The sequence below is a fragment of the Aptenodytes patagonicus genome, chromosome 3, assembly GCF_965638725.1.
Source record: "Aptenodytes patagonicus chromosome 3, bAptPat1.pri.cur, whole genome shotgun sequence".
In the NCBI taxonomy this organism is placed as follows: domain Eukaryota; kingdom Metazoa; phylum Chordata; class Aves; order Sphenisciformes; family Spheniscidae; genus Aptenodytes; species Aptenodytes patagonicus.
In genome coordinates this window covers 64,881,374-64,908,964 of record NC_134951.1, presented here as the reverse complement: position 1 = coordinate 64,908,964, position 27,591 = coordinate 64,881,374, and the positions used below count along the sequence as shown (strand labels likewise).

Sequence of the window (27,591 nt, the reverse complement as noted above, 5' to 3'; positions counted from 1 at the left end):
AATTGTATTTTATCATGTGTGTTATGGTTTATGGTTGGACTCAATGATCTTAAGGGTCTTTTCCAACCTAAATGATTTTATGATTCTGTGTCAATTTATATTCTGCTCTTAGCTGGGGTGATTCTCCCAATACTTAATTATCTTTTAAGTAATTTGTTGAGGTATGTAACAATCTGTTTTCTGGAAAGTGATTAACAGTTCAAAGTGTCTTAATACACTGATACCAAATTAAGATTCAGTTTAGGGATCCTACAGTTGGTTCTTAATATCGAGCTTTAGTAATGTCTTAAGGACATGAAGTCACTTTGAACATTTTGGTTTATATCTTTACCTTCTCTGTATATACAGACTTGCATGAAGAATAAAATGCTATTTTTGCTTGCATAATTGCAGTCAGGGTTGTATTGCAGTCCTCTAAACAATTAAAATCTTTGTTAAACTTTAATTTCTCTGGGTTGGGAAATATTTGAAAGAGGAGGTAATTTTCATGTGTCTTGTTTCTATAATGTTGTACAAACTTTTAGTTAGCAGCTATTGTATTAATGATTTTGCTCTTTAAATAGTATATTTGGCTGGTCACCTTTTAAACCAGCAGTGGTGATCTGCAACTTTGAGTAGGAAATTATCTATGCCATACTCTGTTCAGGTGAATGTGTAGTCGTATTCTCTCCTAGCTACAAATCAGGATAGTTTGCTTGGGGAAGATGTTGTTTATTTCATGTCTGTCCATGCATTGTGTAAGCAGAATCATTAAGTGAAAGGAATGACATAATGCAATATTCAAAAATTGACTTTCCTTTCCCTTTTGTTTTTAAAATATTGTAGGTTGATGCTGGGAACTCACTATCTGATATTATAGGTGTTAACATGGCAAAGTACTTAAATTAAGGGGTGTGATTATTTTTTATGTATTTCTGATTGTATAAGTGTGTGTTGAGAACACTTGAGTGCAACTTCCTTGTTGAAACTTACTCCATTTTTTAATGAGGAAAACTTGAGAATGCCCACTGAACTTGGTAGAAATAGAATCGGGCATAATATAAACAACAAGCTTTAAGGTTTTGTGTCTTGGTAGCATACAGTTTTGGAAAATGGAAGTCGGGGGGGCTATAGTTCTGTCTCGTATTAACTACTTCAGGCATTTAACTTACATATTTTGAATTGGACTTCTGGAGACATCATTTACTCTTGCAGGGATCTTGGGCTCTGAGGTTTGGTCTTCTGAATCCATTTCTTAAGTGTAGATACTTATTAAATATTTTTGAGATAAATGTTGTTGGCTTAAAATATTTGAAAACTATAATAGCTTGCAGCTAGCCTTACTGACTTCTTTAAAATACTTCTCTTTTAGGGAACACTTTTAACTCTACCCGCCCCCCTCACCCCCAAAACCCAACCAACCAAAAAACCACCCAAACCCAACTGAAGCTTTGATCCACTGAAAAAGTACCACGAGTCCATCAGGGGGCTGGTCTTAAAAGAAATTTTAGTATCAAGTTGTCATGGTAGCGCTTTTTCCCCCCTGTATTTCTTTATGGTTTAATAATGTTTTCAATGAGATTATGTGTTTGTCAGATCTTTAAATATTATTTTCAGGGCAAAATGGAGAATGTGTATTTATGTAACCAAACTACAAAAATTTGAATAATGTTCTCTTTAGGAACAAAGCATAGTGGTTTTGAATGCTGTATTTTTCCATCTATAATCTAAAACAGTGTTTGGTTTGGGTTTTTGTTTTGTTTAAGCCATACCAAAACATTAATTCCTACTTATTTGTGAGGAAAATCAGCTGTCACCTGTATTTTTATTCGTCTCAGTATATACTGAGATGTTCTTTCAGTTACAAGTAATTAATAAAACAAGGCCCCAATCCTGCAAATTCTTATGCAGCATGATATTTTATTTCTGAGTGCTCCAAAACTATAGATACAAATTCTGTGTAAAAATATATATTCACTGAAAATACAGAAAAAAAATGCCAAAAATTAAATTAATGAAGATAGAATGTGAAGTACTGCTATATTTCTTACTGAAAATTGTTTTTAGAGCAATAAAAGCATGATTTTCAGAATAAGAGAGTGAATTTTTTTTTTTTTTTTTTTTTTTTAGTTTCCTGGCTCCTAAACTTTTCCCAATCTTAGAATTACTCAGAATAGTGAAAATTCCTACTGGAAATTCTGGCTTTCTTTTTAACAGTAATATTTTCCTGTTGTATTCTTTGAATAACTTTATTCTAAATTAATATAGCCTAACATGATTAGGCTTTTGGACATTAACCCAGTGCTTAGCAAACTATTAAATTTCAAGCCCTGTACGTTGTAGTTTTGCATGCTGGATTATAAACTAGTCTATAGTGTTGTCTGTTGCACCCTGCTCTGCTTCATAATTAGTTGCTTTGGGAGAGGGGGGAAAAACGAACTGCAAAAAACCCAAAGTATTCTCAACTGGTGGTGTTAATACTGCTCTCTGTAAATCTGTAGCGTGGTTGATCTGTGATAATGGCATTGCGTACTGGAAGAGAAGGTGAAACAGTAATCGATGCTTTCTGTTTTAGTTAGAAGTTTGTGTTAAGCATGCTTCAAGAAAACACAGCTAGAACTGTAGCTTTCTGCAGTTTTGAGCTGGCGAAGAGCATGCAACAGGGGATGCTGTTCACAATATTTTGTCAACTTTTCCCATTCTTGCATTTTATTTCTAATTGGAGAGAATCTCTTTTTTTTTCATGGCAAAAGACTACCACCGATGAAGGTAGAACAAGCATCTCCTTTCAGCATCTCTCTTTCCTTTTATTATTTCTTTCTTTATTAATTAAAAGGATTTTTTTAGGCTGCCTGGCTAGTAAGTCAAAGAACTCATCTAAGATATCCCTAAAATGTTTATGAGTGTTTGGGTGATCTTTTTAAACTTTTTTACATACACCTTTTTGCCTCTAGAAAGGGATACAGCATTTTCATGATTAGTATTTGAGCAGCTCAGTTCCTTTTCTTTTGTATCATTAAAGTAATAATGTTTTCTTTAAGGCTGCATTATGTTACAGGCATCAGGTGTGAAAAAACAAACAAACAAACAAAACCTACCCCACCCCCCCAAACATTCCTGAATAGAGATTGTAATGAAACAGAGGTTAGATTATTTCCACAGTGCTAGCACTGTCTGAAATAGGTTAAATTCCACACAGCTTTTTCTCCTTAGTAATAGTACTTTGTACCAGTATAACTATATGAATGCAGCGTAATAAAAGGTTGTTGCACTAAAGAACTTGTGATATGTGACATTATACTTGATGATCTTAAATTGAAGATTTATAATCTAAGTTCCAAACCATTGGTGGTGGGCCTGCTTTACATACATCTGTACTAACATATGTATCTGAATATATAATGTGTTCCTTACTTGATCATTATTAAAAGTCTTCAGGGAAGGTGTGTATTTTAAATAATTTCTGTGTTTGCATAGCTCACCATGGAGATTGTGGCAGTCTAACATCTAAAGAGCTTATCACTATGATATGTATTTTTTGTTCTATTCACAATAAGTAGAACATACCACTTTTATCAGATTAATTTTCAAAGGTTTTTGATCTTGTCTTGTACTAGGTGGTGCTGTGTCAGTAGCACCTAATTATTAGTGCTAGTATTAACCAAGTGTTAATTCTGCTGCTAGCTGTAGGTTGTAGGTGAGCCCAAAATGAGAGTGAAAAAGAGAATGGTCATTAAACACCTATATTGTGTATTGGGATGTTTCCTCTGGGTTTGGTGGTATAATTGATATATCTTTTTCTTCATGGTGATCCCTACTTTTGAAATGGACTTTAAAGGAGAAAAGAGGGAAGGGGAAAAAAAACCAAACCCAACAAAAAACCCAAAACAAACAAAAGAACCCTCACCAGTGTGTTAAAAGAATGGACTTTGTTTTCCATGAATGCAAGATCAGAAATTACATTCTGCATGAATTTATTAAAAAACACAAACAAAACCCCCAGATGTTATTTGTGCATTGATGATCTGTATTTTGGAACTGAGTAGGGAATTATGTGATGTGTGATAAAATGTAAAAATCATTGTGACCTGTAACATAGTGCAGCTTTAATACACTGGCTTATCCTTAACTTAAGTTCAGACTTCATTTCATGCTTCCCAGCCTTCTGTCAAAATACTGTACTGTAACTGCAACTGTACAAGTTCTGAAGTTAATGGCAAGGCTTTTGGAATACTGTATCTGATCTCTGCCTTACAGCACAAGCAGCGCTGCCCTGTGCTGGAGGACCAGCTGGTGGATCTTGTGGTGTATGCCATGGAACGGTCTGAGACTGAAGAGAAGTTTGATGATGGTGGAACCAGTCAGCTTCTGTGGCAGCATCTCTCCAGCCAGCTCATTTTCTTTGTGCTCTTTCAGTTTGCAAGTTTTCCTCATATGGTCCTGTCACTCCATCAAAAGGTAAATTATTTGTATCGCTCCTACTTGGTAAGAGAGATTTTAAAAACAAAACAAGTTTAAAAAAAGAAAAAGTCACTGACCCCTGCAAGAAGTACCTTATGTGTAAGAATCAAGTTTTTGATCATTGTGCTCTGTAGAAGTGAGTCAAATTCTCAAGTTATGTTGCTGTGAGCTACGTCTGTTTCCAGTGTATTCAGTTGCAGGATGTTGCATTATATTTGGATTCAAAATGTGCTAGTAACTAGAATAAGGAGATAAACTGGCATAATTCAGAAGACCCGAGTACTGTGCTGTTAGATCCAATTTACAACCAAGCTTCAAACAGAGCGAACGCCCGGTTCAGTTTGTGAGCTAAAGAAACATGCCTTGTAAATGGATGCAAGAACTTACAGTTTGCCTAATCAATCTAATCAAAGCAATCTAATCAAAGATTGTTTGTCTAATTACAGTGATATTGGCAATCACAGTCCAAAGTTATTATTACTTCCTAATAATAGTTCCACTAAAACTGATACACTTTCTAGTATTTACCCTTTTCTCTGGTGCTCAGTTCCTCTCTGAATTCTAAGGGTGGTGGTGCCAGTCCTCCGTAAGGGAGAGGAGGGGTTACAGTAAGTCAGCAACATCCTGAGCTCTTTGCTGAGAGAAAATATGGTGTCGATGGTAGGAAGGGGGTGTTCTTTCTCCTCACTATAGGATTAGCTTGTGGCGATTTAGATACAGTTTCTAACATGCACTAGACATTGCTCCATCTTCATTTGCCCACAGTGTCATGTTACACCAAAATTTACTATGTATGTTATGTTTTACTTGTGATGGATTCTAGTTCTCTGCTCTCTTTGATATCCCTGAAATCAGTTTTACCGGGGTTGCATTCCTTTAATTACTGTTAATGAACTATTGAAACAATAGGCACTATACAAAACAGTTGCACAAATCTAGCCTAAAACTAAAGGAAACTAGATAAGAGTAGAGGTTAAGAGTAGAATACTGGTTATTAGAGAATTGCTGTTACAGATAAAGAAGTTAAATAACAAAAAAAAACCCCAAAAAACATATGGGTCCAGATGAAGCAAGCCGAAGTTGTTCTGGTTCAGAGACTGTAGCCTGCTGCTAGCAGTGGCAATACTGTACTTGGCTACAGGGCTGACAAGTCCAATATTTAAGAGTTGCTAATTTTTCAAAACAGTGATCCTCAAGAGCTAAATACATTTTAAATCCTACCATTAATTGTTGTGGCCTTCCCAGAGTCTGTTTCCGTGTTACAACTAATGTACCTGTTTGCCATCTTTCTGAAAACACAACATACATTTCTGCCTAAGTCCTGCTATAAAATTCCCACTAATCTTTGCTGGAACTGTTTTAGTCTACCCTTCTACTTTTATAGGAATCTTTGCAGTGATTTTTCTTCTGCATGCAGTATTTGTCTGTTACTGAGTGTTTTTGACAGTTGGCAGGCCGTGGTCTCATTAAAGGAAGAGACCATCTGATGTGGGTGCTACTCCAGTTCATCTCTGGCAGCATCCAGAAGAATGCACTGGCTGACTTCCTCCCAGTTATGAAGCTTTTTGACCTCCTGTATCCTGAGAAAGAAGTAAGTCTTCTCTCTGAAATTAAAAGTTTTATTTTTAATTCAACTAGAGACCTTCATATGTCAATATTACTATCATTTGTGAGTCACTGTTACAGCAGTGTGCTGCATAGTTGGAGAGAGATGTTTTATGATTTCCTAGCTATGTTTTTCCAGTAACCGCATTTGTGCAGTGTTTTTAGGGGCAAAAAAGACTTCTGTTAATCATATCTTCCTTGACTTTGGTTTGACTAAAGTTTTGAGGAGTTTGTTAAAGCACTGAGGATACTATTAAGGAGTAATGTTGCAGAATTTCATTGTTATATCTGGGCTGTAACAGGATAATACACTGAGAGACACTTTCACGCCCACAGAACTGAACAAGACACTTTAAATTTGTTTTGTGTTAATGGTTACTTAAAATGCATTCTGGGGTAGTAAATCAAGTCCTAGTCACGCTTTGTACATTCCTTTAGAATGAAGGTTCCTGAGGAAGGGGGAGTTAGGGGAGCTTCTTAAACTTCCACCATGATAGCGTTGTCAGCATGAAGTCCTGATTGCTTGCTCTTATCATAGTGCCTTCTGTTTTGGGTCAGTAAATATGTTAATACCAATGTGTGGTGTACTAAACTGATTTGTGGCAATTTTTCCCCCTCTTTAGTTTTGACCCACAGAAATTCTTCAGTACAATTTGTTTCATGAGCTTGCAATTGCTTTTGTCAGCATAAAATATTGGAAGAGTGACAGGACTATTTGCTTTAACTGTAGTGATGGGCTCTGAGTTACACTTGTTTAAAGTGTTTGTGGGACTAGGGCATTTCTGAGGATTCAATTTCACAACCAGTTTAAGTGTTATCTACGGTTGTCACTCTTAAGGGGATCTGTCTTACTCTCCCCTTCGTTATGTGTTGCTGCTGTCTCACTTGTGCTATCAATGGTGCTTGTGCAGTAGTAACTGTACCACAGGGAAAGAAATGCGGATGTTGGCAAAAGGAGAGGGCCAGAGTGCCTTTTCCAATGGCAGTGATATACCCGAGTCTATAGCCCAAACCTTTTGAATTTTCGGATGTATCTGTTCCTTTTCATAGGAAGTGTATTAATCTTTAAGTATAATGGTGATGCTAGACAAGTTAGATTTTTCAGAAAATATTGGTGAACCACTGAGTACCTACTATGGAAGCACATACCATAACTGATTTCTGAATAATGTATAAGTGGGAGGCTGAGAGTAAAACTATATGTTTTGTAACTATATATGTCTTGAATTTGTATATTCTAAGCATGAACTTCCATTTGCTGAGGTCTTAGATTATTTGTTTTGGGGTTTTTTTCAGAATAATTACTGAAGTCCAGGTCTCTTCCAGAGCTCTTGATTTAAAATTGCATACATGGATGAGGGTAGAATCTGTTCTTTAAAAATGTTGCCTATGGTGTTGCAAGTCAGAAGAAGAAAAACTTGACCTTGTGAATGCTGGCTATCTAAGTTGGTTTTCTGTACATTAATACATGCAGTATGTCACATTCATGTGTTCTTTCCTTAGTGTATTCCTGTACCTGATATTAACAAACCCCAGTCAACTCATGCTTTTGCGATGACCTGTATTTGGATTCATCTGAATCGGAAGGCCCATAGTGACAACTCCAAGTTACAGATTCCCATTCCTCATTCTCTTAAACTTCACCATGAGTGAGTTTTGGGGAGTTCGTTATGTTTTGATTTGCCTCTACGCATAATGGCATAGGAAGCTCCAAGTCTGTATTCAGAATGTATTGTGTGATGGGATGCTGTATAAGGTTTATCAAAGGAATGAAGCAGGTCTAAGAAAGAGCTCAAAGTCAAAATATTTCATAAAAAATGAAATGCTGGTACCATACAGCTAATGGAAATAATATATTACATCTCAGATTAATAAATCTTTTTTACTGATGGAGAATCTGAAAGCAAATTGACTATTTTGTTTTATTATGCTGTGGTTTGGAAAGTGTGGGTAAGCAGTACATTAGATTAAGTTTTGTCTGGCAAGGTGATTTTTAAAGCGTATTTTTCTCCTGAGGTGTTTCTCTGATATAGGAAAATTGTAACACAGTGGAACTGTGGCATAAGATGTAGTCATTTTGATGTGGTGCAATTAATAAATATTTTGGTTTTTCTACTATTTTACAATGGATTTTTGACTGGGGTTATTGTGGCTGTAATCCTTGAATGCATGTGTATTCTTCTGCTTGTTTCTTTCTACTTAATGTTTAATCTCTTTGGCACGCAGGTTTTTGCAACAGAGTTTAAGAAATAAAAGCTTACAGATGAATGACTACAAGATTGCCTTGTTGTGCAATGCTTATTCAACCAATTCAGAGTGTTTCACTTTGCCAATGGGTGTACTAGTAGAGACTATTTATGGAAATGGCAACATGAGGATACCCCTTCCAGGGACTAATTGCATGGCATCAGGGTCTATTACCCCGTTGCCAATGAACCTCTTGGACTCACTCACAGTTCATGCCAAAATGAGGTACAGTATGCAGCTACCTTTTTTTTTTTTTTTTTTAACCTGTAACTAATTATCATCAGGAAAGCTTTCCTGTGTCTGAACGTGTCATGTATAGAGCTGCTGATTTACTTAATAGATTTCTTAACTTTCAAGTCCTTATTTTTCATTGAAAAATACTTTCTCTCTTTCCTCAGTCTGATTCATAGCATAGCTACAAGGGTAATTAAGTTGGCTCATGCAAAATCTAGTCTGGCCTTGGCTCCTGCTCTTGTGGAAACCTATAGTCGCCTGTTGGTTTATATGGAAATAGAGTCCTTGGGCATCAAAGGCTTTATCAGTAAGAAAGAAAAACTTTTTTTTTCCTCCCCCCCCACCCCCTTCCTTTTGTTCAGTAGCATTTTCTTTTAACGGCAACTAGAGACCGTAGTAAAAATGAAAATCTAATGATGCAGCATGTTGAATACATGTATAAACTATTTTAATATAAAAGAAATTGTAATAATTATCCTAGTGCTGCAGTAAATTTTAGATGAGTGTGCTGCTGTCCCTTTATGCCATCACTTGTATGGTCGGGACCTTCCTAGTTACTCTGAGTTGTGCAAAAATATGCTAAATGGAAAATCGTAAGCAAAGTTACTTAATTCGATGCAAATGATACTTAATTGCACTCGTTAAAATAATTTGCATGTCTGCTGTATATGTTCATTGGTAACATTATTGAGCTCTACACATTTACAGCATCTTCAAACAGTGCTTGCACACGCACTCTTGGAGGTAATAAAATTTTCAAATCAAATGTCTGACTTGCAGCTAAATATAACCCTCTATCCACAATGTACTCTGTAGTTGTATTTTAAAGTGTAATCACTTGGAAAACTTACTTTACAAACTCTCTTTCATAAGGTCAGCTCCTACCAACAGTGTTCAAATCTCACGCGTGGGGAATTTTGCACACTCTGCTAGAAATGTTTAGCTATCGGATGCATCACATCCAGCCTCATTACAGGGTCCAGCTGCTCAGCCATCTTCATTCCTTGGCTGCTGTGCCACAGACTAATCAGAACCAGCTTCATCTGTGGTGAGTGATGGTTACCATGTTTAACCATAATCTCGGATTCCTCCTTCATCATATGTTGAAAGCTGTGTGAGAACTGCGTTTTAAATGGGCATAAGTACTTCCCAGTCTTAGTTCTGTGGCTAAATTGTTTTGTGGTATCTCAGCAGGTCATGTTTCAGAAATACAGTTAGATGTTAGCAGTAGTACTCTGCAGAGTTGCATGAGGCAACCTCTTGCACAGACATGGCAGCAGTGTCACAGGTCAAAACAGGAATGCACACCAGAACCATCATGTCAGGAAGTGTCGGCTGACTCTTGAGCTTGCATTGGAGATAAAGGGCAATGCCTGCTACTTGTAGTCACAGTGATTGGCTTGTCACAATGATTGGCTTGTCTACCAGTAGGACTGCACTTGCTTACTCCTGTGGAGGATGTTTAATTCCATTACAAGAGTTAAGCTGGTTCCACTTGATTCTTTAGCCAGTTAATTTTCAGTCAGATCAGAGAAATAATCTGATTCATCCTGCAGCTGTAAAGGAGTTGGCGCAAAGCTATGGTGGCTGTACATGAACCTGAGTGGAGAAAAAAGTGTCAGTTCCATTGTATGGTGTGTGTCAGCGTAAAACACGCATAAAACAATGGCTGATTTGGATACAAGAAAGATGGAAAAGCTGGTTAAAGCAGCTCTAGAGTTGATGTGCAGCTAATTCTAGGGAAAAGCTTTGAGTTTAACCTTTGAGTTAAAAAGGTTGAAGGGTATGAGATTCAGTTTGTACGTAGAACCTGGGGTTTGTTGTAGAAAAGTTGCGGAAAAGAGTGTCCATTCACTCTTAGAGTAGAATGCTTCTTGTGGGTGTATGTGAGGGAGACAGAGCAACCTCATTATTACCAGTTCATATCAAGGAAGTCTAATTACACAGTGATTTCTTAGTCCAGAATTAAATTGCTCAGTTGCTTATCCTTTATCAAGAATAAAGAGAACAAGTGAAGACAAGTTTCTCCTGAAACTGAAGATCTTGTTCTTTTTATTCACCTAAATCTTGTTTTGTTGTCTTAGTCTGTGAAATATGGATGTTAATCAGTCACTTTTGATAAGCACTGCGTGCAAGTAGATTGGAGTAAACTAGCCTATGGCTTTGGCATTTCAAAGACACAATGTTATAGAAGTCTCTTAAATTACTTCAGACTACCTGGTGTGAAAAGCGCTTCCAACTAGAGCACTGGAAAATAAAGTCCTTTTAATCAAAAGCAGTACTTGCTCATTTCTTTAATAAGGACAATTTAGTGCTGTCTGCTTCAAGGTGATAGTTAGCTTTGAAACTTTCCATGCATTATTCATGCCTTTTTATTCTGTTTTTGCATATATTTATTTATCTATGTATCCTTGTTTAGACAAAGACATTCAAAATATAACAAAAGGGGGGGGGTCTCTAAATTGGAGAGACTTGAGGTTCTTTTGCAGGGGCTCTGCACCTGGAATTTTCACTAAATCAACATTTGAGAGCTTTATTTGAAAATAAAGTACTTAAATACTTGATAACAAGTTTATTAAACAGTGGAAAAAGCAAACTTTTCCAAAAGGTTAAGAACATCATTTTCAAAACAAATGTTTTTGTATTATTTGAAGCAGAAAATAGAGGAAAAACAGATATTTTTGGAATCTTAGAAGCAGCAGTGTAAGCATTATTTGCTAACTGGACTGTTTCCTTCTTTCAGTGTTGAGAGTACTGCACTAAGGCTAATCACAGCTTTGGGCAGCTCGGAAGTCCAACCACAGTTTACGCGATTCCTCAGTGATCCCAAAACGGCTCTTTCAGCAGAATCAGAAGAACTCAACAGGGCTTTGATCTTAACTCTAGCAAGGGCAACTCATGTGACAGGTAATAGCAGTACAGTGAGATGACATCTAAGTGCAAGCTGTAGTCAAGTAATTTCTCTAAAATACTGTTTAATAGAATATCATGGAAATGACCTTGTCATAGACCATATCCCATACACTTCTGGTTTTGAAAGAAATATAATTTTAATTTCCAACTATTTGTTTTTAGGCAAAAAGCTATTATTAAAGCAGCAGTGAAATCAGACATTGTTTCAAAGTTTATTTTTATACAGAGACACAGTGTGACTAGGTTTTTTTTACTGTCTTATTTTCAGTTTCATTATTTTCAATTTAGATGTTTGGATTGATTACTGATACATGCCATTTAAAAAAAAAAAAAAAAACCAACATGGGATGTTCACAGCAAGTATATTGCTCATGTGGAAGCCACCCCCTCTACAGCTTACTTTTAAGAAAAAGCAGTGTGTGTTTTGTGTTTGCTTTCTTGGGGAAGGGGGAGGGGGAAGCTTTTATTGTGTGGTTTAATGTTTTAACAATGTGCAATGACATGTGTCAGGGTTTTGTTAGCTTTGAGGGGGATGTTTTCTCTCCTTTTTTATGGTTCTAGTCTGGAGACTCGCTGGAGAGTTAGGACAACACTTACTTCGCAAAAACTGGTGGAGGTGATTTGGAAGGGAAAGGGCTTCTTTGTGTTAGCTTTGCTCAGCCTTTAATGTTAAATCAACACTGGGGTTGGGGGGATGAGGCTTGTGTTTTATTTCTACAGCTTAATTGGGAAAGGTACTGCTGAGCAGCCTCTTTAAAGCAATATAAAATGGCATCTGACAATTTCATCATCATTATCTTCCTCAGGATTTTTTTTTAAGTCTAATCAGTTAATCAGCAAAAGCTTGTCTTACTGTCATTACAGGGAATTAAATACAAATTCTTAAAATCATGATTGCTTTATTTGTAGCTTAAAACCTAAAAATAATTTTGTTATTGTTAATAGCATAAAAATGATAATATCCAGCTTGTTCCATAGAGTAAATAAGATTCAAAGAGAGGGGATGGGAGAAGTTGGCCAAAAAGGAAACCCTCTTGAACTAGCAAAGCCTTGATGCATGTGACTACAAAAGGAATACCGACAAGAAATGGTTTTTTGTGTGAAATTCTAATATCAATCCGTTTTCTAGACTTTTTCACAGGCTCTGATTCAATTCAGGGAACTTGGTGCAAGGATATATTGCAGACTATCATGAGTTTTACTCCACATAACTGGGCATCACATACACTAAGCTGTTTTCCAGCTCCTCTGCAGGTAATAGTTTCAAATTGATGATTTTATAATGGAAGTACAGAGATTTTACTCTCTTAACAAGATCCTTTGCCTTTTGCTAGTTGCTGAGATTCTTCCCCTGTCCAGACTACTTTAATCTCAAGTCCCTAAAGTATGCAGCATGATTGTAACATTGCTATTTCTTCAGAAATGCATTAGCTTCTCCTGGAGTATTCTGAGGCCAGGTTTGGCCAACTGGTACTTCTGGTGGAAGGTAAATCAGATCTTTTAAAAATTAAAATTAAAAAAAAAAAGTTGGAGAAGCCTTTTTTCTTGTGGCAATTTGTCACATAGCTTTTTTTAGTGACAAACAGTCACTGTGGTGTCACGGTGAAGCAAGAACCCTACCTAGTAGGTTTGTATTGTACAAGGAAGTAGGAACTCATAAGGTGCTAAGTCAGGCAAAAGTTTGCCTGTTCAAATGTTTTATTCTAGGCTCTCGGTCACAGCAAAGCCTACTTTATTTCAGGTATTCTTCAAGCAGAATAACGTACCTCAGGAAAGCCGTTTTAACTTGAAGAAGAATGTGGAGGAAGAATACCGAAAGTGGAAGTCTATGACCAATGAGAATGATATAATCACACACTTTTCTATGCAAGGTTCACCTCCGCTTTTCCTTTGTCTCCTATGGAAGATGTTGTTAGATACCGATCACATTAATCAAATTGGCTACAGGTGAGCTTAAAAGACGTGCTATTTTAAAGTTATTACAGCAACATTCTCAGTTCTGAGGACATAGGCTTTGTGCATTAACAGCTTGATCTGTACTCTTTTTTATTAATTCAGAGCATGCAGAGCATGAAAAAAAGGAGTGGAGCTAGGTATTAGCAAGCATATCATAATAATTGTGCAGTGTTTAAGATTGGTTACACCACACAGTGGTCCGCAATGCGTATTCTTCCTGGTAAGAGACAAGGATGTGAGGTGTTTGAATTAAGCAGTTTACTTGTAATGGCAGTGTTTCAGGCAATCTGAAATAGTAAACAGAAAATAGAAAGCATTTATTTACTTAGCCTTTATACATGAATAAAGGCCAAATTTTTTTTTTAAAAACAAATGTTGGATTAAGATGAAAATTTATTATGGAAGCAGTAGTCCTACAATTTTTTTACTTGTTCTCAATAGTAACAGCATCAGCTCCAGCTGTGAAAAATAGATTCTTTCTTTTCAGTCCTTGTTAGGTCTGTTGAAAAAATTAATATTAATGATATCACGTGTTACTCTTCTGTGCAATGAAGAAATACCAGTATTTTAATGCTATGGTTATATTAAAACACATACTGCAGGAAAATAAAGTTGAGTTGCAGAAGATTGTCTTAAGAGGTGTATAACTAAAAATGCTTAACTAAAGCATGGGTTCTGGGCAGAATACTATGCATAAGAATTGGTGAACTTGAAGCGTTTCTTCTGATTAATATCCAGACTTCGGAATTCTGTTGCTCTAAGGTTTTTTTTGCTTTGCTTTGGGGTATTCTTCAGTTCATTTAATAAAGGGAGGGGTTTTTTCTTTTTTTTTTTTTTTAAGACAATTGTATTAAAACCCACTAACTCTTATAAAATAGACCAGTTAAAAATGTATTAAGAACAGTAACAATTGCTTGTTGCTTTTTTTTTTTCCCCCCTTTTCTTCCCTGCTAGAGTGTTAGAAAGAATTGGGGCCAGAGCTCTGGTGGCACATGTCAGGACATTTGCAGATTTCTTGGTGTATGAATTCTCTACCTCTGCAGGAGGCCAGCAGCTCAATAAATGTATTGAGATTCTCAATGACATGGTATGGAAATACAACATTGTAACACTGGATAGGTTGATACTGTGTTTGGTAAGTATTGCCTTAGAAGATAAGATGCCAGTTCTTCACACAGAGTCTGCTTTCTGAGTCACTTTTGTAGGAGCAATCTTTTTAAAAATGCATTGGTTTTAAATAGTGACTATTTGCTAACCCAATAATCAAGTAAAATAATAGATTACTTCTGCAAGCAACATAAAACTCAGTCTTACAGTTCTGTGAATCTTCAGAGGAAGCTTTTCTTGGTTATTTAATGGCAACCATTGAATTGGTATTATTAAATGTTGTTATTAGTGCTTTGGGTCTCTGACCTCAGAGCTATGCAATTATTTCTGCAGCCTGAAAAGGTAGAAGAGGTATGGCATGCCATGATTCAGAAGCAAATGGAAAATCTTGTACCCATTAGAGTATGCTTTCTTTGCTTAGAATTCAGCCTGTTTAATCAGAAAAGTGGGAGAGAAATGGCATTCTCTGTCTTTCCAGGTTATCCTACAAAATAAAGCAGAACTCGCCTAGAGAGAATTGTTTTCCTTCAGTAATTACCCTTTACTTATATTTTAAAATCTCATATTAATGTAAAGCTCGTTGTTTGAATTTTAGTTTCGTTTTCAAACTGAAGTCCAAATATGTCAGAGTGGCCAGAAGTTTGAAGCAATCTTAACTTCATTAGCTTTAATTGGTTATTTTCAATAAGAGAACTGACAGCTAAAAGAGAGCTAGAATTCTTGGCGAACGTGCTATCACTGGGTAGTTTGTAAGACTTTCTGCCTATGGAATAAAAAATGTAATGGGTACTTTTCACAGGAGGTGATTGAACCTGCCTCTGTTCTGTGTCTTCACTTGAAAAATAGAGTTGAAAGACCATATGTTCAGTGTGAATTTGTGTGCGGATGTACCTAATGTGCAGCCAAATTTGCTAGCCAATGTTATGGGGTTATAAAGCAGACAGCAACGTCGACTGTAATTCCATGTTTTCTGATTCATTTTGTTTCAGGCTATGCGTAGTCATGAAGGAAATGAAGCTCAAGTCTGTTACTTCATAATTCAGTTACTCTTACTGAAGCCTAATGATTTCAGAAACAGAGTGAGTGATTTTGTGAAGGAGAATTCTCCGGAGCACTGGCTGCAGAATGACTGGCATACCAAACATATGAGTTATCACAAGGTATCAAAGCTAATAAAATTCTTTTATTGTAATACTTTCTGTGGAGTTGAGATCAGCCAGAGAGTCTTTTGTCCTGTAAATGACAGGACAGCTCTATCAATTTTTGGAGTTACTTAGTAAGTTGTAATTTATTTGGGCTAGTATAAAAAAAAAAAAAAACCCACTGTTTATGTAATAACATTAAAATTATAATGCAGTGATATTCAAAGATAGAAGCAGCTGAAGAGTTGGTTGGAAATTCATTCTTGCTCATCTAAATCCAATCATTTTAAAATCTTGGTTTTACTGAAATTCATTTAGAACAGTTTTTGTGCATCAGGGAGAAGGTATTTCCTTCTGGTGTTTTATGACTCTAATAATAGTTAAACCTACGCTTTCTCCTAATTATATAAAGCTTCTTCCATCTCCTGTGTGGCAAGAACGTGATATCCTGATATGCTAGGGAAGGGAACTGCTGAGATTTTAATGCTGCTGTAAACGTAGTGGCTTCTGCTGGCTAGAAAAGGATGTACCAATGGAGTGTTCTGTGAAAAGATAAGTCAACACTGAGATGAAATAGATACAAGCAAACTCTGATGTAGCTAAACACATACAATCTAGTTCTGATCCAGAAGCTATTTGGTCTGTATTAGCCCTCTGCTTTAGCCGTACAGTGTCTTAACAGTGCCTAAAAGTGTAAGGGTAGCAGGGAAGCAAATTATATTAGCCTGGGAAGTGCTCTGACATGGTTGCACAGTTACTAGACCCGACCTGGCATGTAGAAATTTCAGTCACAGGTAAAACACTAAGCTCAGCCTTCAGCTGTAATCATCTGGTATTTGAGTACACTCCAGTTCTTTCCCAGGGAGTTATTACATGCATATTATTTCTAGTGTTCTGATTCAGGATATGATGCAGAAACCTTCAGTAGCACTGATTTCCCCTAGGTTTTCTCTTAAAATACTTGACAAGGGACACATAAGTACTGGCTGCTTTCAGCTTTGCCTTGGGATGCTTAATATGTTCTCTTATGTCCACTTTGAGTGGTGGTGAAACTTTGTTTTTTCTGAAGAAGTTATCTACTAGTCTAGTAACTAATCTCAGTCAGAGTTGAATTTTCTTCAGTAAGCTTTACAGTGAAATCATCTCACTGCATTCATACGTGATAGAGGGTTATGAAGTGTCGTTTTAAAGCAATGTAGATGCTGAATATTTAATGCACTGCTTTTAAGGAAAGAGCTTTTGATTTTGTTGGATTTCTTTCCCTCCAGAAATATCCTGAAAAGCTGTATTTTGAAGGCTTGGCAGAGCAAGTCAATCCTCCAGTTCAGATCCAGCCCCAGTACCTACCAATTTATTTTGGAAATGTATGCCTGCGCTTTCTGCCAGTGTTTGACATTGTAATCCATAGATTTCTGGAATTGCTTCCAGTGTCCAAATCACTAGAAACTTTACTGGATCATCTGGGAGGTTTATACAAATTCCATGGTAAGTTACCTGTGAACACAGACTCTTATTCCTGTTGCGATCATTCTGTTCTCCTTAATCTCCTTCATTCATAATTTTCATCTACTAGCACCGCAGTGTTTTAATCCATTTCTATTCTGTAAGCTCTGTGTACATTTCCATAGAGAAGTATAATCCTTATTTAGGGAATTTCAGCCTACTAACAGTGAACTTGCTTTTATTCAGGTAGCTCTTGCTAATTAATGCTTCCTTCACATCTTTCCCTTTCGCTCCCATCTGGTAGTAAGTATTTGGACCTGTGTCCTAACAAACTTTCTGTTACCAAGACTGAAACAGCTAAAAAGCAGTTCCTCCATCTATCCTTGTTTAAGATTCAAATAACTTAACCTGATTTTTTTTTTAACACTTTTATAATAAGTTTTTGTATAGATGTCATTGCTATGTTATGCCCAGACAATTTACAATATTCTTTCTTTACTGTGACTTCATACCTGGATTCTTCCTATTTAATACTTTTTATACAAAGAGATGATTTAGGCTATTTACTTACAAATATATTAGTATTATCATTAAGATATGAACTGTTATTGTTCATATATAGTAATACTGATTTTCTTTGCTTGGCTTCTACCCTTCTGCACACACATTAGAGTATATGTACAAGGCAAAGGAGAATCAATGTTATAGAGTATAGTGAAATAAAGAACGTGAATCAATTCCATATGTGCTGTTTTTAAGTACATACAACTTAGTCTTGTAGAGCTCTTTATTTTAATTTTATGTTTGCCACCATAAACATAATAGTGATGCTAGAAGTTATTTCTGGTTTTTGTTGTTTTCCTTTTCTTCTTGGCAGACCGTCCAGTGACTTACCTGTATAACACTCTTCATTATTATGAGAGGCATCTCAGAGAGCGCACAAACCTCAAGAGAAAACTTGTTCATGCCATAATTGGCTCTCTCAAAGATAATCGCCCACTGGGCTGGTGTCTAAGTGATACTTATCTCAAATGTGCTATGAATGCCCGAGAAGAGAATCCGTGGATTCCTGATGACACGTACTATTGCAAACTCATTGGAAGACTAGTAGACAATATCCTTCTTAAAGTTTGCATTAATTAAGCTGTGCCAATGTCTTACAGCTTCGTTTCATCAAAATATAAAGTTCAATTTCCAACTATTCAGATACGAAATAAAGCTTGGAGTCTTTACTTAGCTGCATATATCAGTTTAAATTCGTATTAGTTTACTTCAGTGTACTTTTTTTTATTATTCTACACAGGGACTGTGTTGCCCTAGTAAAAACATCTTGAAAGATATAGTGAAAACAAGGTACAGTACAGCTGTATAAATATTTCACTGTTTAATGCATCACTTATAAATACAAATACTGATGTTTATGCATTCTGAATTGAATTCTAATTGCCACATAAAATCAGCTCGATACAAAGCATGAGTATTTAAAAAAAATGCAGAAAATGAGATTACTTTGTTCTAATGACATTATCGGTATTACTGAGAATAAAATATTGTAAGCAGTGCCACAATTAAATGGTATATAACTAGCTGTGTCTAGTTGAAGATCGGTATATGTGCTGTTAGTAACTGCTGAGAATCTGGTTTTTAGGAGTGAAAAACTAGAAGCTATATTTTTAACGCAAAGCTACATTTTCTTAATTGCTGCCTTCTATTAATTTTTACAATTATGACTACAGCTGATTTAAATTTCTGTGGAAATAGCTGGTGAACCCATGCAGCAATGTTCTAGAGAATAGCGCTAGTGGAATCTCCCTGGGTGTTGTCGTCTTTCTGGGTCAGCTTTACGGGAGTTGACCAATCTTATGCATGTTAATGTGTCTTCCTTCACTCCTCTTCCCAAACTTGCATTTCTTTTATGTATAACTTGAAAGAAGTTTATTAGATCTCTCTAAAGAAAGCTAAAATTATATAAAACCCTGCTTTTATGCAAATGTTAATGTTTTTGGAGATCTTTTCTATATGTAGCTCAAATGAGTTAGTCTTGGTTGGGAAAGTAGAATATTTTCAGAGACTAAGCAGGTGCTCATTTTGCAGAAACCGTCACCCTAGAAGTCTGCTAGATCTTATACGGAAGCAGATTAATGGCTTTAGATTATGCAGAGTAGAAAATTCTTGTTATTTTCATCTTCTTGTCTTGGAAGCAGATGGTGAATGACATGGTTGGTGTTGTTTTGTTCGACCTCTTAATCGGGGAAATTTATCCTCTGTATGACCTTGTGTGTGTGGTATATTTATAGCTATGTATTCATGCAGTCCTTCAGTGATGGAGTATCATTGCCTTATAGTCATACTTTTGTCCATCTGCCTTATTTTTATGAAATGCGGTTATTTTATTTGTTCTCAGTAACTTAACTTTCATTTCAGTTCAACTTAGTATGTGTGATATATACATATATTTTTAAGCAGTGTGCTGCTTACACTAGTCCATGTTGGAGCAGCTTTTTTTCCTTAATCATTGCCACCTATGGCAGGCAAATCACCTGGTCCATTTCCGAATTGTGACTGGAGATTCAATGAGTTTCCTAATCCAGCTGCCCATGCTCTCCATGTTACCTGTGTTGAGCTCATGGCTCTGGCTGTTCCAGGGAAGGATGTGGGCAACGCACTACTGAATGTTGTGCTGAAGAGGTATGTTGGCTCTCTGAAACTGTTTTCTGCAATATATAATACATAATTAGACATTGCTAAGGTAGTCTGTGATACTCATCTTTTAGGTTTTTATAAATTTTTAATTAAGTATAAATACTTTAAGTTTTATATATAAAGTATTCTTGGAGGACAGACAAGGCTATAGGGATCAATCAGAAAAATCACGTGTTGGATTTCTGTGCTGTCGCGGGTTGTGTGTGCTTCAGGAACAGTTGGTTCAGCATGATCCCCTTAAAAGACAGAGGGAAGACCTTGCACAGGCAAAGAACTTGTCCAGTGGGTTCGGTGGCACAGAGGCTGGAAAAAGTCTGTTCTCCTTTCAGCTGTGCTGGCAGGAGGACATTTTATCAGTTAATATCACAGCATCTTTGAATGCAAAGAAAGGGGCAGGAAGATTTTGGCAGGACTCTGATTTCTCCTGATGCTAATGTAAAATCAGAAGTACTTTGAAACAGCGTGGTGTGTCAAGGCTAGCCTTTTGTCGTGATGCATTAAGTTTGACTGATAGCTCTGTTTCTTGCTCAGCCACTGGCAAAAGAACTGAAGTGAAAGAAAGGACCTAGTATTCTTGCAGTGATTCGCATGTCATCTTTGAGCAATGACAAAATGAAAGTATTCGTTTTCAGCCTCATTTAGCTTCGTAACATATTATTGTTAGTTCTATTTGGGGCACGTGGACGGAAGGAGTCAATAAAGGGACAAGTAACCCTTAAGCACTGAAGCCTATTTGATAGGAAGAACAGTGTGATAACAGCCTTTGAATCTACTACCTCAAAATCATGCCTGAACAGAGTTTTGCAAGCAACATCACTATGGCATTTATACCATCCGTTGGCTCTCCTAAATACCTGTATGTGTATAGTTCTCTCAACTTGCGAAATATTCTTTGCGTAAGTATACTTTGTCTTTAGGTGCACCAGAAGCATAAACTGCAATTGTGAATTTCAGAGCTTTAGTTTTCTTTTTCTCTGTCTCTAGTCAGCCCCTGGTGCCAAGAGAGAATATCACAGCTTGGATGAATGCGATTGGACTAATTATCACAGCCTTACCAGTGAGTCAATATGTTGTATTTTAAAATAAAAAAATCTCTTCTTTCATGTAAGGCTTATCATCTTTCTACCATATGTTGTTAGAACTTCTGCAGTTTGCAATGTGATAGCCAACATCCGTAGATTCCACAGAGAGCTATTCAGAAAGCTACTTGCATGTTTGAGAAACATCTCCTCCTCCAGCATGGAAAAATTGACCAGGTTTTCTGTTTTTCTATTATGTTTTGAGGCTAGGGTAAAAAGAAGTAAATCACTCCTATTTAAAAACATAGTTAAATGCCACGTGTGTAATATTAATTGGGAACTGGAACTATAAAGTAATACGGTCTATAAGGGTTCTGATGTAAAGCTAATTTTCTATTAATGCTTGCACTTGCACATCCTGTATCTCTTAAACCATGTAAATGAGATGTGCCTAAAAGCGCAAAAGCAAATGTATGCAGTATTAGAGTTCGTGTATCAGTAGAAACTTTGATATTTAAATGTAATGACTCTTGGTACCTGACCAGGACTGCCTGAAGAATTTTGATCTTGCTTACCTGTTGCTTATATGTTATCCTTTCGTTGCAACTTCTCTTCCCCAACAAAATAGTTCCTTTTCTTGGAAGAAAACCAACATGGATTTAATCCTTATTATTTTTATAATGCTTCTTATTATTCTTCCTGTTCCATCTCCTTGCATCTTCATCTATATTCTTTGACTTTTGTACCCTTTTTTGCTTCCTGTTTCCATCTTGGATTTTTGGTCTGTTTGTGCTGGTACTTAGAAAACTCAGAAAATTCTCAGTCTCCTTCCATTAAGGCTCTGCCTCTGCTCTGCTTCTTTTGGAGGCCTTTAAATTAGCTAGCTAAATAATTAAATTCATGAAATATGTCTTGATAATGCCACACCCTTGAGTGTGCCACATCTGCTAACATGGATGCTTTCTGTATTGTGCTTCTTAATTTTCATGTTTGTCAGGCAGGGTTATAAACTACCATGTAGCTGAAAATATTTTAGAAATGCAATAATAGTAGAAAGGCATGAGGAAGCATTGTTCTAGATGGTGTACTTTTCAGAAGAAATTCCAACTTTTTGTTTTTTCCAGGAGCCGTACTGGATTGTTCTCCATGATCGCATTGTGAGCGTTATCAACAGTCCCAGCTTGACGTCAGAGACAGAGTGGGTTGGTTACCCATTCCAGCTGTTTGACTTCACAGCATGTCACCAGTCTTACTCTGAGATGAGTTGTAGCTACACTTTGGCTTTGGCACATGCTGTCTGGCATCATTCTAGCATTGGACAGCTTTCGCTCATTCCTAAGTAGGTGTAATGATGTTTGATGATTTAATTTGTCTTTAAATTCCATGCATATTGTAGATAACAAAGCTGTACCTGTAGCACTTACATCAGCAAATGCGTACAGGGGAGCTCCAAAACTTACCAGATAGATCACAAGTTTTTTTCCAGCTCCCTCTTCCACTGACATGACTCTTGTTATCTGTAAGCTTTGGGGCTTTCGTCTAGAGTGTGACTGTCTTTAATGAGCTTTTTTTTATCTTGATTAGCTTTTATGCTTTTATTAATTTCAAGGTTTTTTTAAACCACTGACTGTAGCATATTCTTAAAGCACCAACTGTAATCAGTAAATGTATCCTTAATTCTAGCAAGTACCCTCTAGCTGCTAGTTGAGATGCTTTGCTGACTGAAGGATGCGGTAGTGGTCCGCTTAATCATTAGAGCAAGTAAAAAACACTGCATTAAAAAGTTGATTAGACTTTCCCCAGTGCCATGTTAATGAGAGAACTAACAGACTTCACTTACTGAGTCTTAAAATATTGGACAAAAATGAAGGTGGTATGATGTATTCCTCTCAATTAATCCTGAACCTTGATTTAAGGCTAGTATTAAATTATCAGAGGACAGCTTTTTGACTCTGTGTAGCTTTCTGCTGAGCCTAGAATTGTTGCCTGTTCTAGTCCAGTAATAATGCCTGGAAATGTTCTAGAGCTTCACTGAAATAACTAATATTTGAAATAACTAATATTTGCAGAACTGCACTGTATTTTCTAAAATGAAGGCCCAAATCTGTGAGAGAGAATGTGATGTTTTGGCTAGAATTTGGGGTTGGGGAAAGAAGGGGGGGGAGGGGAAATTCCAGTTGAAGTAGTAAGTGTCTTGAAATACTACAGGTTCCTCACAGAAGTATTGATACCCATAGTGAAAACAGAGTTCCAGTTACTGTATGTTTACCACCTTGTTGGTCCTTTTCTACAACGGTTCCAGCAGGAGAGGACACGATGCATGATAGAGGTAAAGTGTAGCTCTTGGTGTACTTTATACAGTATATATTACTTTAACTTTGCAATTACATTACAAGGCAGAATCTGATAGACATCTTTGATAAACTTTCAGGACTAAATTCTATACAAATTGAACAGTATTTTCAAGTATCTGAATTGCTGAGTTGGTATTCAGCTACCCAGTTAACTGAAATCTTGTTAGCTTGGTTCAGGATAAAACGCCTAGCGCTCCTTTTTTTTGTTTAAAAAAAAAAAATACAACCCCCAAAATAGCAAGCAATACATGCTTTCTTTCGTGCTCAAACTGCATGCAAAATATGCATCAGACTTACTGCCAGTTTTAAAAGCTTCTATGCAGGGGGAGGAAGTATGCAAGAGCTGAATTGTGAGGATGGAGGAGCACAAGCTGTTTCTTACGTTCATATCAATGTGGGTAAGGGTAGGGGAGGAGAAGAGACATGGAGCTGGCCAGTAGGCAGATGAGCTGAAAAATGGCAGGTAGCAGAGACCCTTCTAGAAAGAAGAGCTTAGCTTGGGATTCCCAAGTCTTGAAATATCTGTGCTGTCGGTAAATATACACAAAGCCTATGTGTCAAGTATGCATCTTGTCTCCCTCTACCAAGATAACATCAGTAGTGGTGGTAGACCTATATTACTTTTTCATCCCCAGTTACCAATGTCTGTGCTGGGGACTTCACTCTTAACCTTCTTAGGTCCCCATTAGTTCCTGTGCTGCAACTCCCCCCACCCCCCCCAGTTCTTTCTAAAATATGTAGTTTGCATACATTGTTTTGTGAAGAAGTCAAAAAGTGTAAGGATGCATACACAGTGGGACAAGAGTTTTGTAACTTTTGTTCCCATGTTTTTGGATATATCATGAACACAGGATACGGTAAGAAACTGTATCAGGTAGTTAAATAGTCATATGGCGGTGTTTCTGTATACTTGTTTACATATTTATTTCAGTTTTGTCCCTGAGTTACGGCCTTCTCTGGTTCTTTTTAAGTATACTTCAGAAGTATGAAACAAAAAATACATATATAATTCTGTAGGAATGCTTTTTTCCCCCTTCATTTTTCTGTTGGTTTTTTTTTCTTGTTTTTTGGTGGTTGGGGTTTTTTTTTTTTTTGTCTTAAAGCTACAATAAAAGTCACTCCAGAAAGTGTTTTCATAAAGCAGTGCTTAAGTAAAAGTACTGGAGAGCAACAGAAAGTACTGTTTAAGCATGGAACAGTATAATTTTATAGATTCCTGTATAATACTATAAATAGCTTGTAAGTATTGCTTTGACTGGTTTCTTCCTTCCTCCGTCAGGAAGGAAGTTTTTTCTGTGCCTGTATTCTCTGTGTTGAACCAAAATACAAGAAAAGTTAAAAAGCTGTCTTCTTTCCATGCTTCTTAACATTCCCATACCACTCCTTTTTCTTTGCAAGGAGTTGATTTCAGTGTGAGGAAATTGCGAGGAGTTGCTACTCTCAGAGTAGGCAGCAACTGTCGTGTGACTTAAATGACCAAGCAACAAAGTTCAAGTTTCACATCACCACCTTTAAATGGTCGTAGGCTTAGATATGTTTGCACCCAGCACTTCCTTAATAAGTGTATTCAAACATTGTAGTTGTAAACTCTTTGTAGAGAATGCTTGAACCATTAAAACGCACTGTACGTATTTGCTGAAGACCTTGCTGGAGTGTAGGTACAATAGACTATTTCAGTTGGAAGGGACCTACAACGATCATCTAGTCCAACTGCCTGACTAATTCAGGGCTGAATTGGTCAAGCTGAATGCAGTAAACTCTAATGTCTTCTCTCTAGAAGACTCAAATCTTGTGCTAAACTTTTCCTAGTTATTTACTAAGGTCTACGTTTGCAAATTTTGCAGGCAACTTACTCAAACCATATTGCAGTCAATGATGTTTAAGCACTAATTATGTAGCATGTAGCAAAACAGCATCATTGCGCTCACTGGAAGTTAACTTGGGAAAATGGGATCATTTAGTTAAGCATAATGGGATGAGTTAGACCTGCCCATTTGTCCTTGCAAGAAAGGAAATAGTTAGGAAGCACAGATACTTAAACAGCAGTACATATATTTACTACACTGTTCAACCGTGTTTCTGCTCTAAAGCATTTTAAAAGCTGTTTTCGTTTGGGGTCCTTTTTGTGTCTGTGGAAACAGATTGGAGTGGCATTTTATGACATGCTCCTGAATGCGGATCGGTACAGCTCGCACCTGAACTACCTGGACCCTATATGTGACTTCTTGTATCACGTGAAGTATATGTTTACAGGTGACAGTGTGAAAGACCAAGTAAGTAAACAGTAGATACTGATGCTTTAATTACCTTTCTTCCCATATAGCAATTTAATCCTTTTATGAATCATTTTCATAAGTAGCAGTACAACAAAATGCTTAGCAGCTGACTAGTCGCTATATGCAAATTAGGAAGTCGGTGCACTTCTACACATTTAAAAGCTTCAGATGCAGTAGACTGGGTATCAGATTTCAAGATTAATTTCTGTAGTCTGAAATTTAAGAGAGCTTGAGGGTGCTTTAAGTACTCTTATTAAAACTCTTATTAAAATTATTTTATTTAGAAATAAAGCTATTGGATGTTTCATAACTTCTCATTTCAATCTATATCTTTTAAGTTTTTACTTGATTTCTGATTCATTAATGTAACTTGACACGTGACAAAAGCAAGAACGCATCCATGTTCAGTGAAAAATCGTTCACCCAATTTCAGTTTAGTTTGTAACAATATGCACTTTTAAAAGTGTCAATTGTGTGAATTGTTTTGCAAAGCTTTGGTGTACAACTGTTACACCAGGGAGGGTTTTTTAAGGTTAGTTATCAGAAGAGGTCCAAAAGTTAACATGGTAAATAAAATATTAACATAAATACCACTATTTACTGTATCTCTTTCTTTTTTTAGTTGTGCTAACGTGATGTTTGTGTACAGTAGTGACATATGTCAAAATATTCCTGTTTTACCAAATGCATTTATCCTTTTTTTTTTAACAGGTTGAGAAAATAATCTGTAATTTAAGACCAGCTTTGAAACTTCGGTTACGCTTCATAACACGCACCAGCAAAATGGAACCAGCTGCTGTTGCACAACAACCTCTCAATAATGGGTCACCAGCACAACAGCCTAGCCAAGTGCCTGTTAATGTTGCTTTGCCAGTAACACAGTGAAATGAAGCGTTCAGCTGGCCTTGATATGAAGGCTTCCTTCTGTTACTGATCGAGGTGAAACATCAGCTGATCTGCAATCTGGTATGCTGTGTAAAAGTAAAGAGAACCACGTACGGATTTCTGCTTCGTTTTCTTTTGCATAATGAAGCTGTCTAACTCTATGCACGCCAGTCTTCTTACCTATTTATATCAGACACTAGATGAAGGTATATGTTGCCTTTCTCTGAAAGCACTGAGTAAAGATTCTCTGCAAGCAAATACATGGATTTCTGAAGAGTTTACAATATCCTGCTCCCTGTCCTGGTTTGAGTCATCTGGATTTTTCCTTTCTTTCTGTCTGTGATATGAAAGGACACTCAATGTATGTAGCCTGGTAGAAAATGGCCTTTTTAAATTTGGGTTCTGCCTTACTAAAAATTTCTATTCTTTTTGTCCAACAGAAGAATTTAAATTCTCTTTGTCTTTTGGGCAGACAAGTTAAGCCCTTATACAGAAACGCTCCTAGACAGAGAGATTGCATTAATTGTATTGAGTTAATTATAACATCTTTCCAAAGACTAAGAATGAGCCTTTGAAAATATCTGTAAATTTTGTATGTACAGTTTACAGTTAACGGATGAGCCATGTTTGATCTAGCGTCAATTACTAGACTGTTAGATTACTACCCAGAGGCTGTCTCTAACGAATCTATTGGAAGTCTGCATATTCAGTTCAAGCTGTGCTGGTTCATATTTTATCTTTCCTATTTGGGAAATGGTGTAGTTTTTATTAAGTCAATCACATGAATTTTACTGATATCTTACTATATTTTAGATTTGTATAATATTCTACTTTAAGTTTTATGTGTACTGTGTTCAGCAGGTTTTGATAACAATTGAAAGGCTCGATGTTTTGTAAATACTCATCTTGTTTGACAAACTTTTTTAATTATAAAAAACACTTTAAAAGACTGTATTAGTATTGTTAAGCTTATTTATTTTCCATACCCATTACCTTAAAAATAAGGACTGACCATAGCAAGTATACTTCCATGTCCCAAGTCCTCTATCAGCTTTACAATAATGCCAATTTTAACCTCTTACTAATAGGTCAGGTCAGGAAGGTCAGATCTGATTTATTTCTCTCTGTAAAAATTTAACAGTTATGGAAAGGAGTTGTTGATTCAATGGGTGGAAGTTTTTTTTGTCTGTTTGTTTTTGAAGGACAGCAAACCTGGATTGCTAGAAACTGTTGTCATTTGTATTGTACTTGGATCCTAAATTCTGCC

At 36.5% G+C, this 27,591-nt stretch overlaps 1 protein-coding gene across 3 annotated transcripts in view; it reads left to right on the top strand.

The window, feature by feature from the left end:
- MED23 (mediator complex subunit 23) overlaps nt 1-27,297 on the top strand; it is a 40,587-nt gene extending 13,290 nt beyond the window's left edge. For all 3 annotated transcript variants that reach the window (XM_076333617.1, XM_076333616.1, XM_076333618.1), the window contains 19 exons: nt 4,237-4,437; nt 5,888-6,031; nt 7,549-7,694; nt 8,272-8,517; nt 8,691-8,833; nt 9,400-9,574; nt 11,270-11,433; nt 12,569-12,693; nt 13,181-13,386; nt 14,350-14,530; nt 15,492-15,662; nt 16,913-17,129; nt 17,965-18,201; nt 19,610-19,775; nt 20,775-20,847; nt 21,934-22,148; nt 23,018-23,138; nt 25,305-25,436; nt 26,151-27,297. In XM_076333617.1, the coding sequence (XP_076189732.1) occupies nt 4,237-4,437; nt 5,888-6,031; nt 7,549-7,694; nt 8,272-8,517; nt 8,691-8,833; nt 9,400-9,574; nt 11,270-11,433; nt 12,569-12,693; nt 13,181-13,386; nt 14,350-14,530; nt 15,492-15,662; nt 16,913-17,129; nt 17,965-18,201; nt 19,610-19,775; nt 20,775-20,847; nt 21,934-22,148; nt 23,018-23,138; nt 25,305-25,436; nt 26,151-26,324 (3,237 nt within the window). In that variant the 3' untranslated portion in view covers nt 26,325-27,297. The remainder of the gene's footprint in view (nt 1-4,236; nt 4,438-5,887; nt 6,032-7,548; nt 7,695-8,271; nt 8,518-8,690; nt 8,834-9,399; nt 9,575-11,269; nt 11,434-12,568; nt 12,694-13,180; nt 13,387-14,349; nt 14,531-15,491; nt 15,663-16,912; nt 17,130-17,964; nt 18,202-19,609; nt 19,776-20,774; nt 20,848-21,933; nt 22,149-23,017; nt 23,139-25,304; nt 25,437-26,150) is intronic.
- The last annotated feature ends 294 nt before the right edge of the window (nt 27,298-27,591 follow it).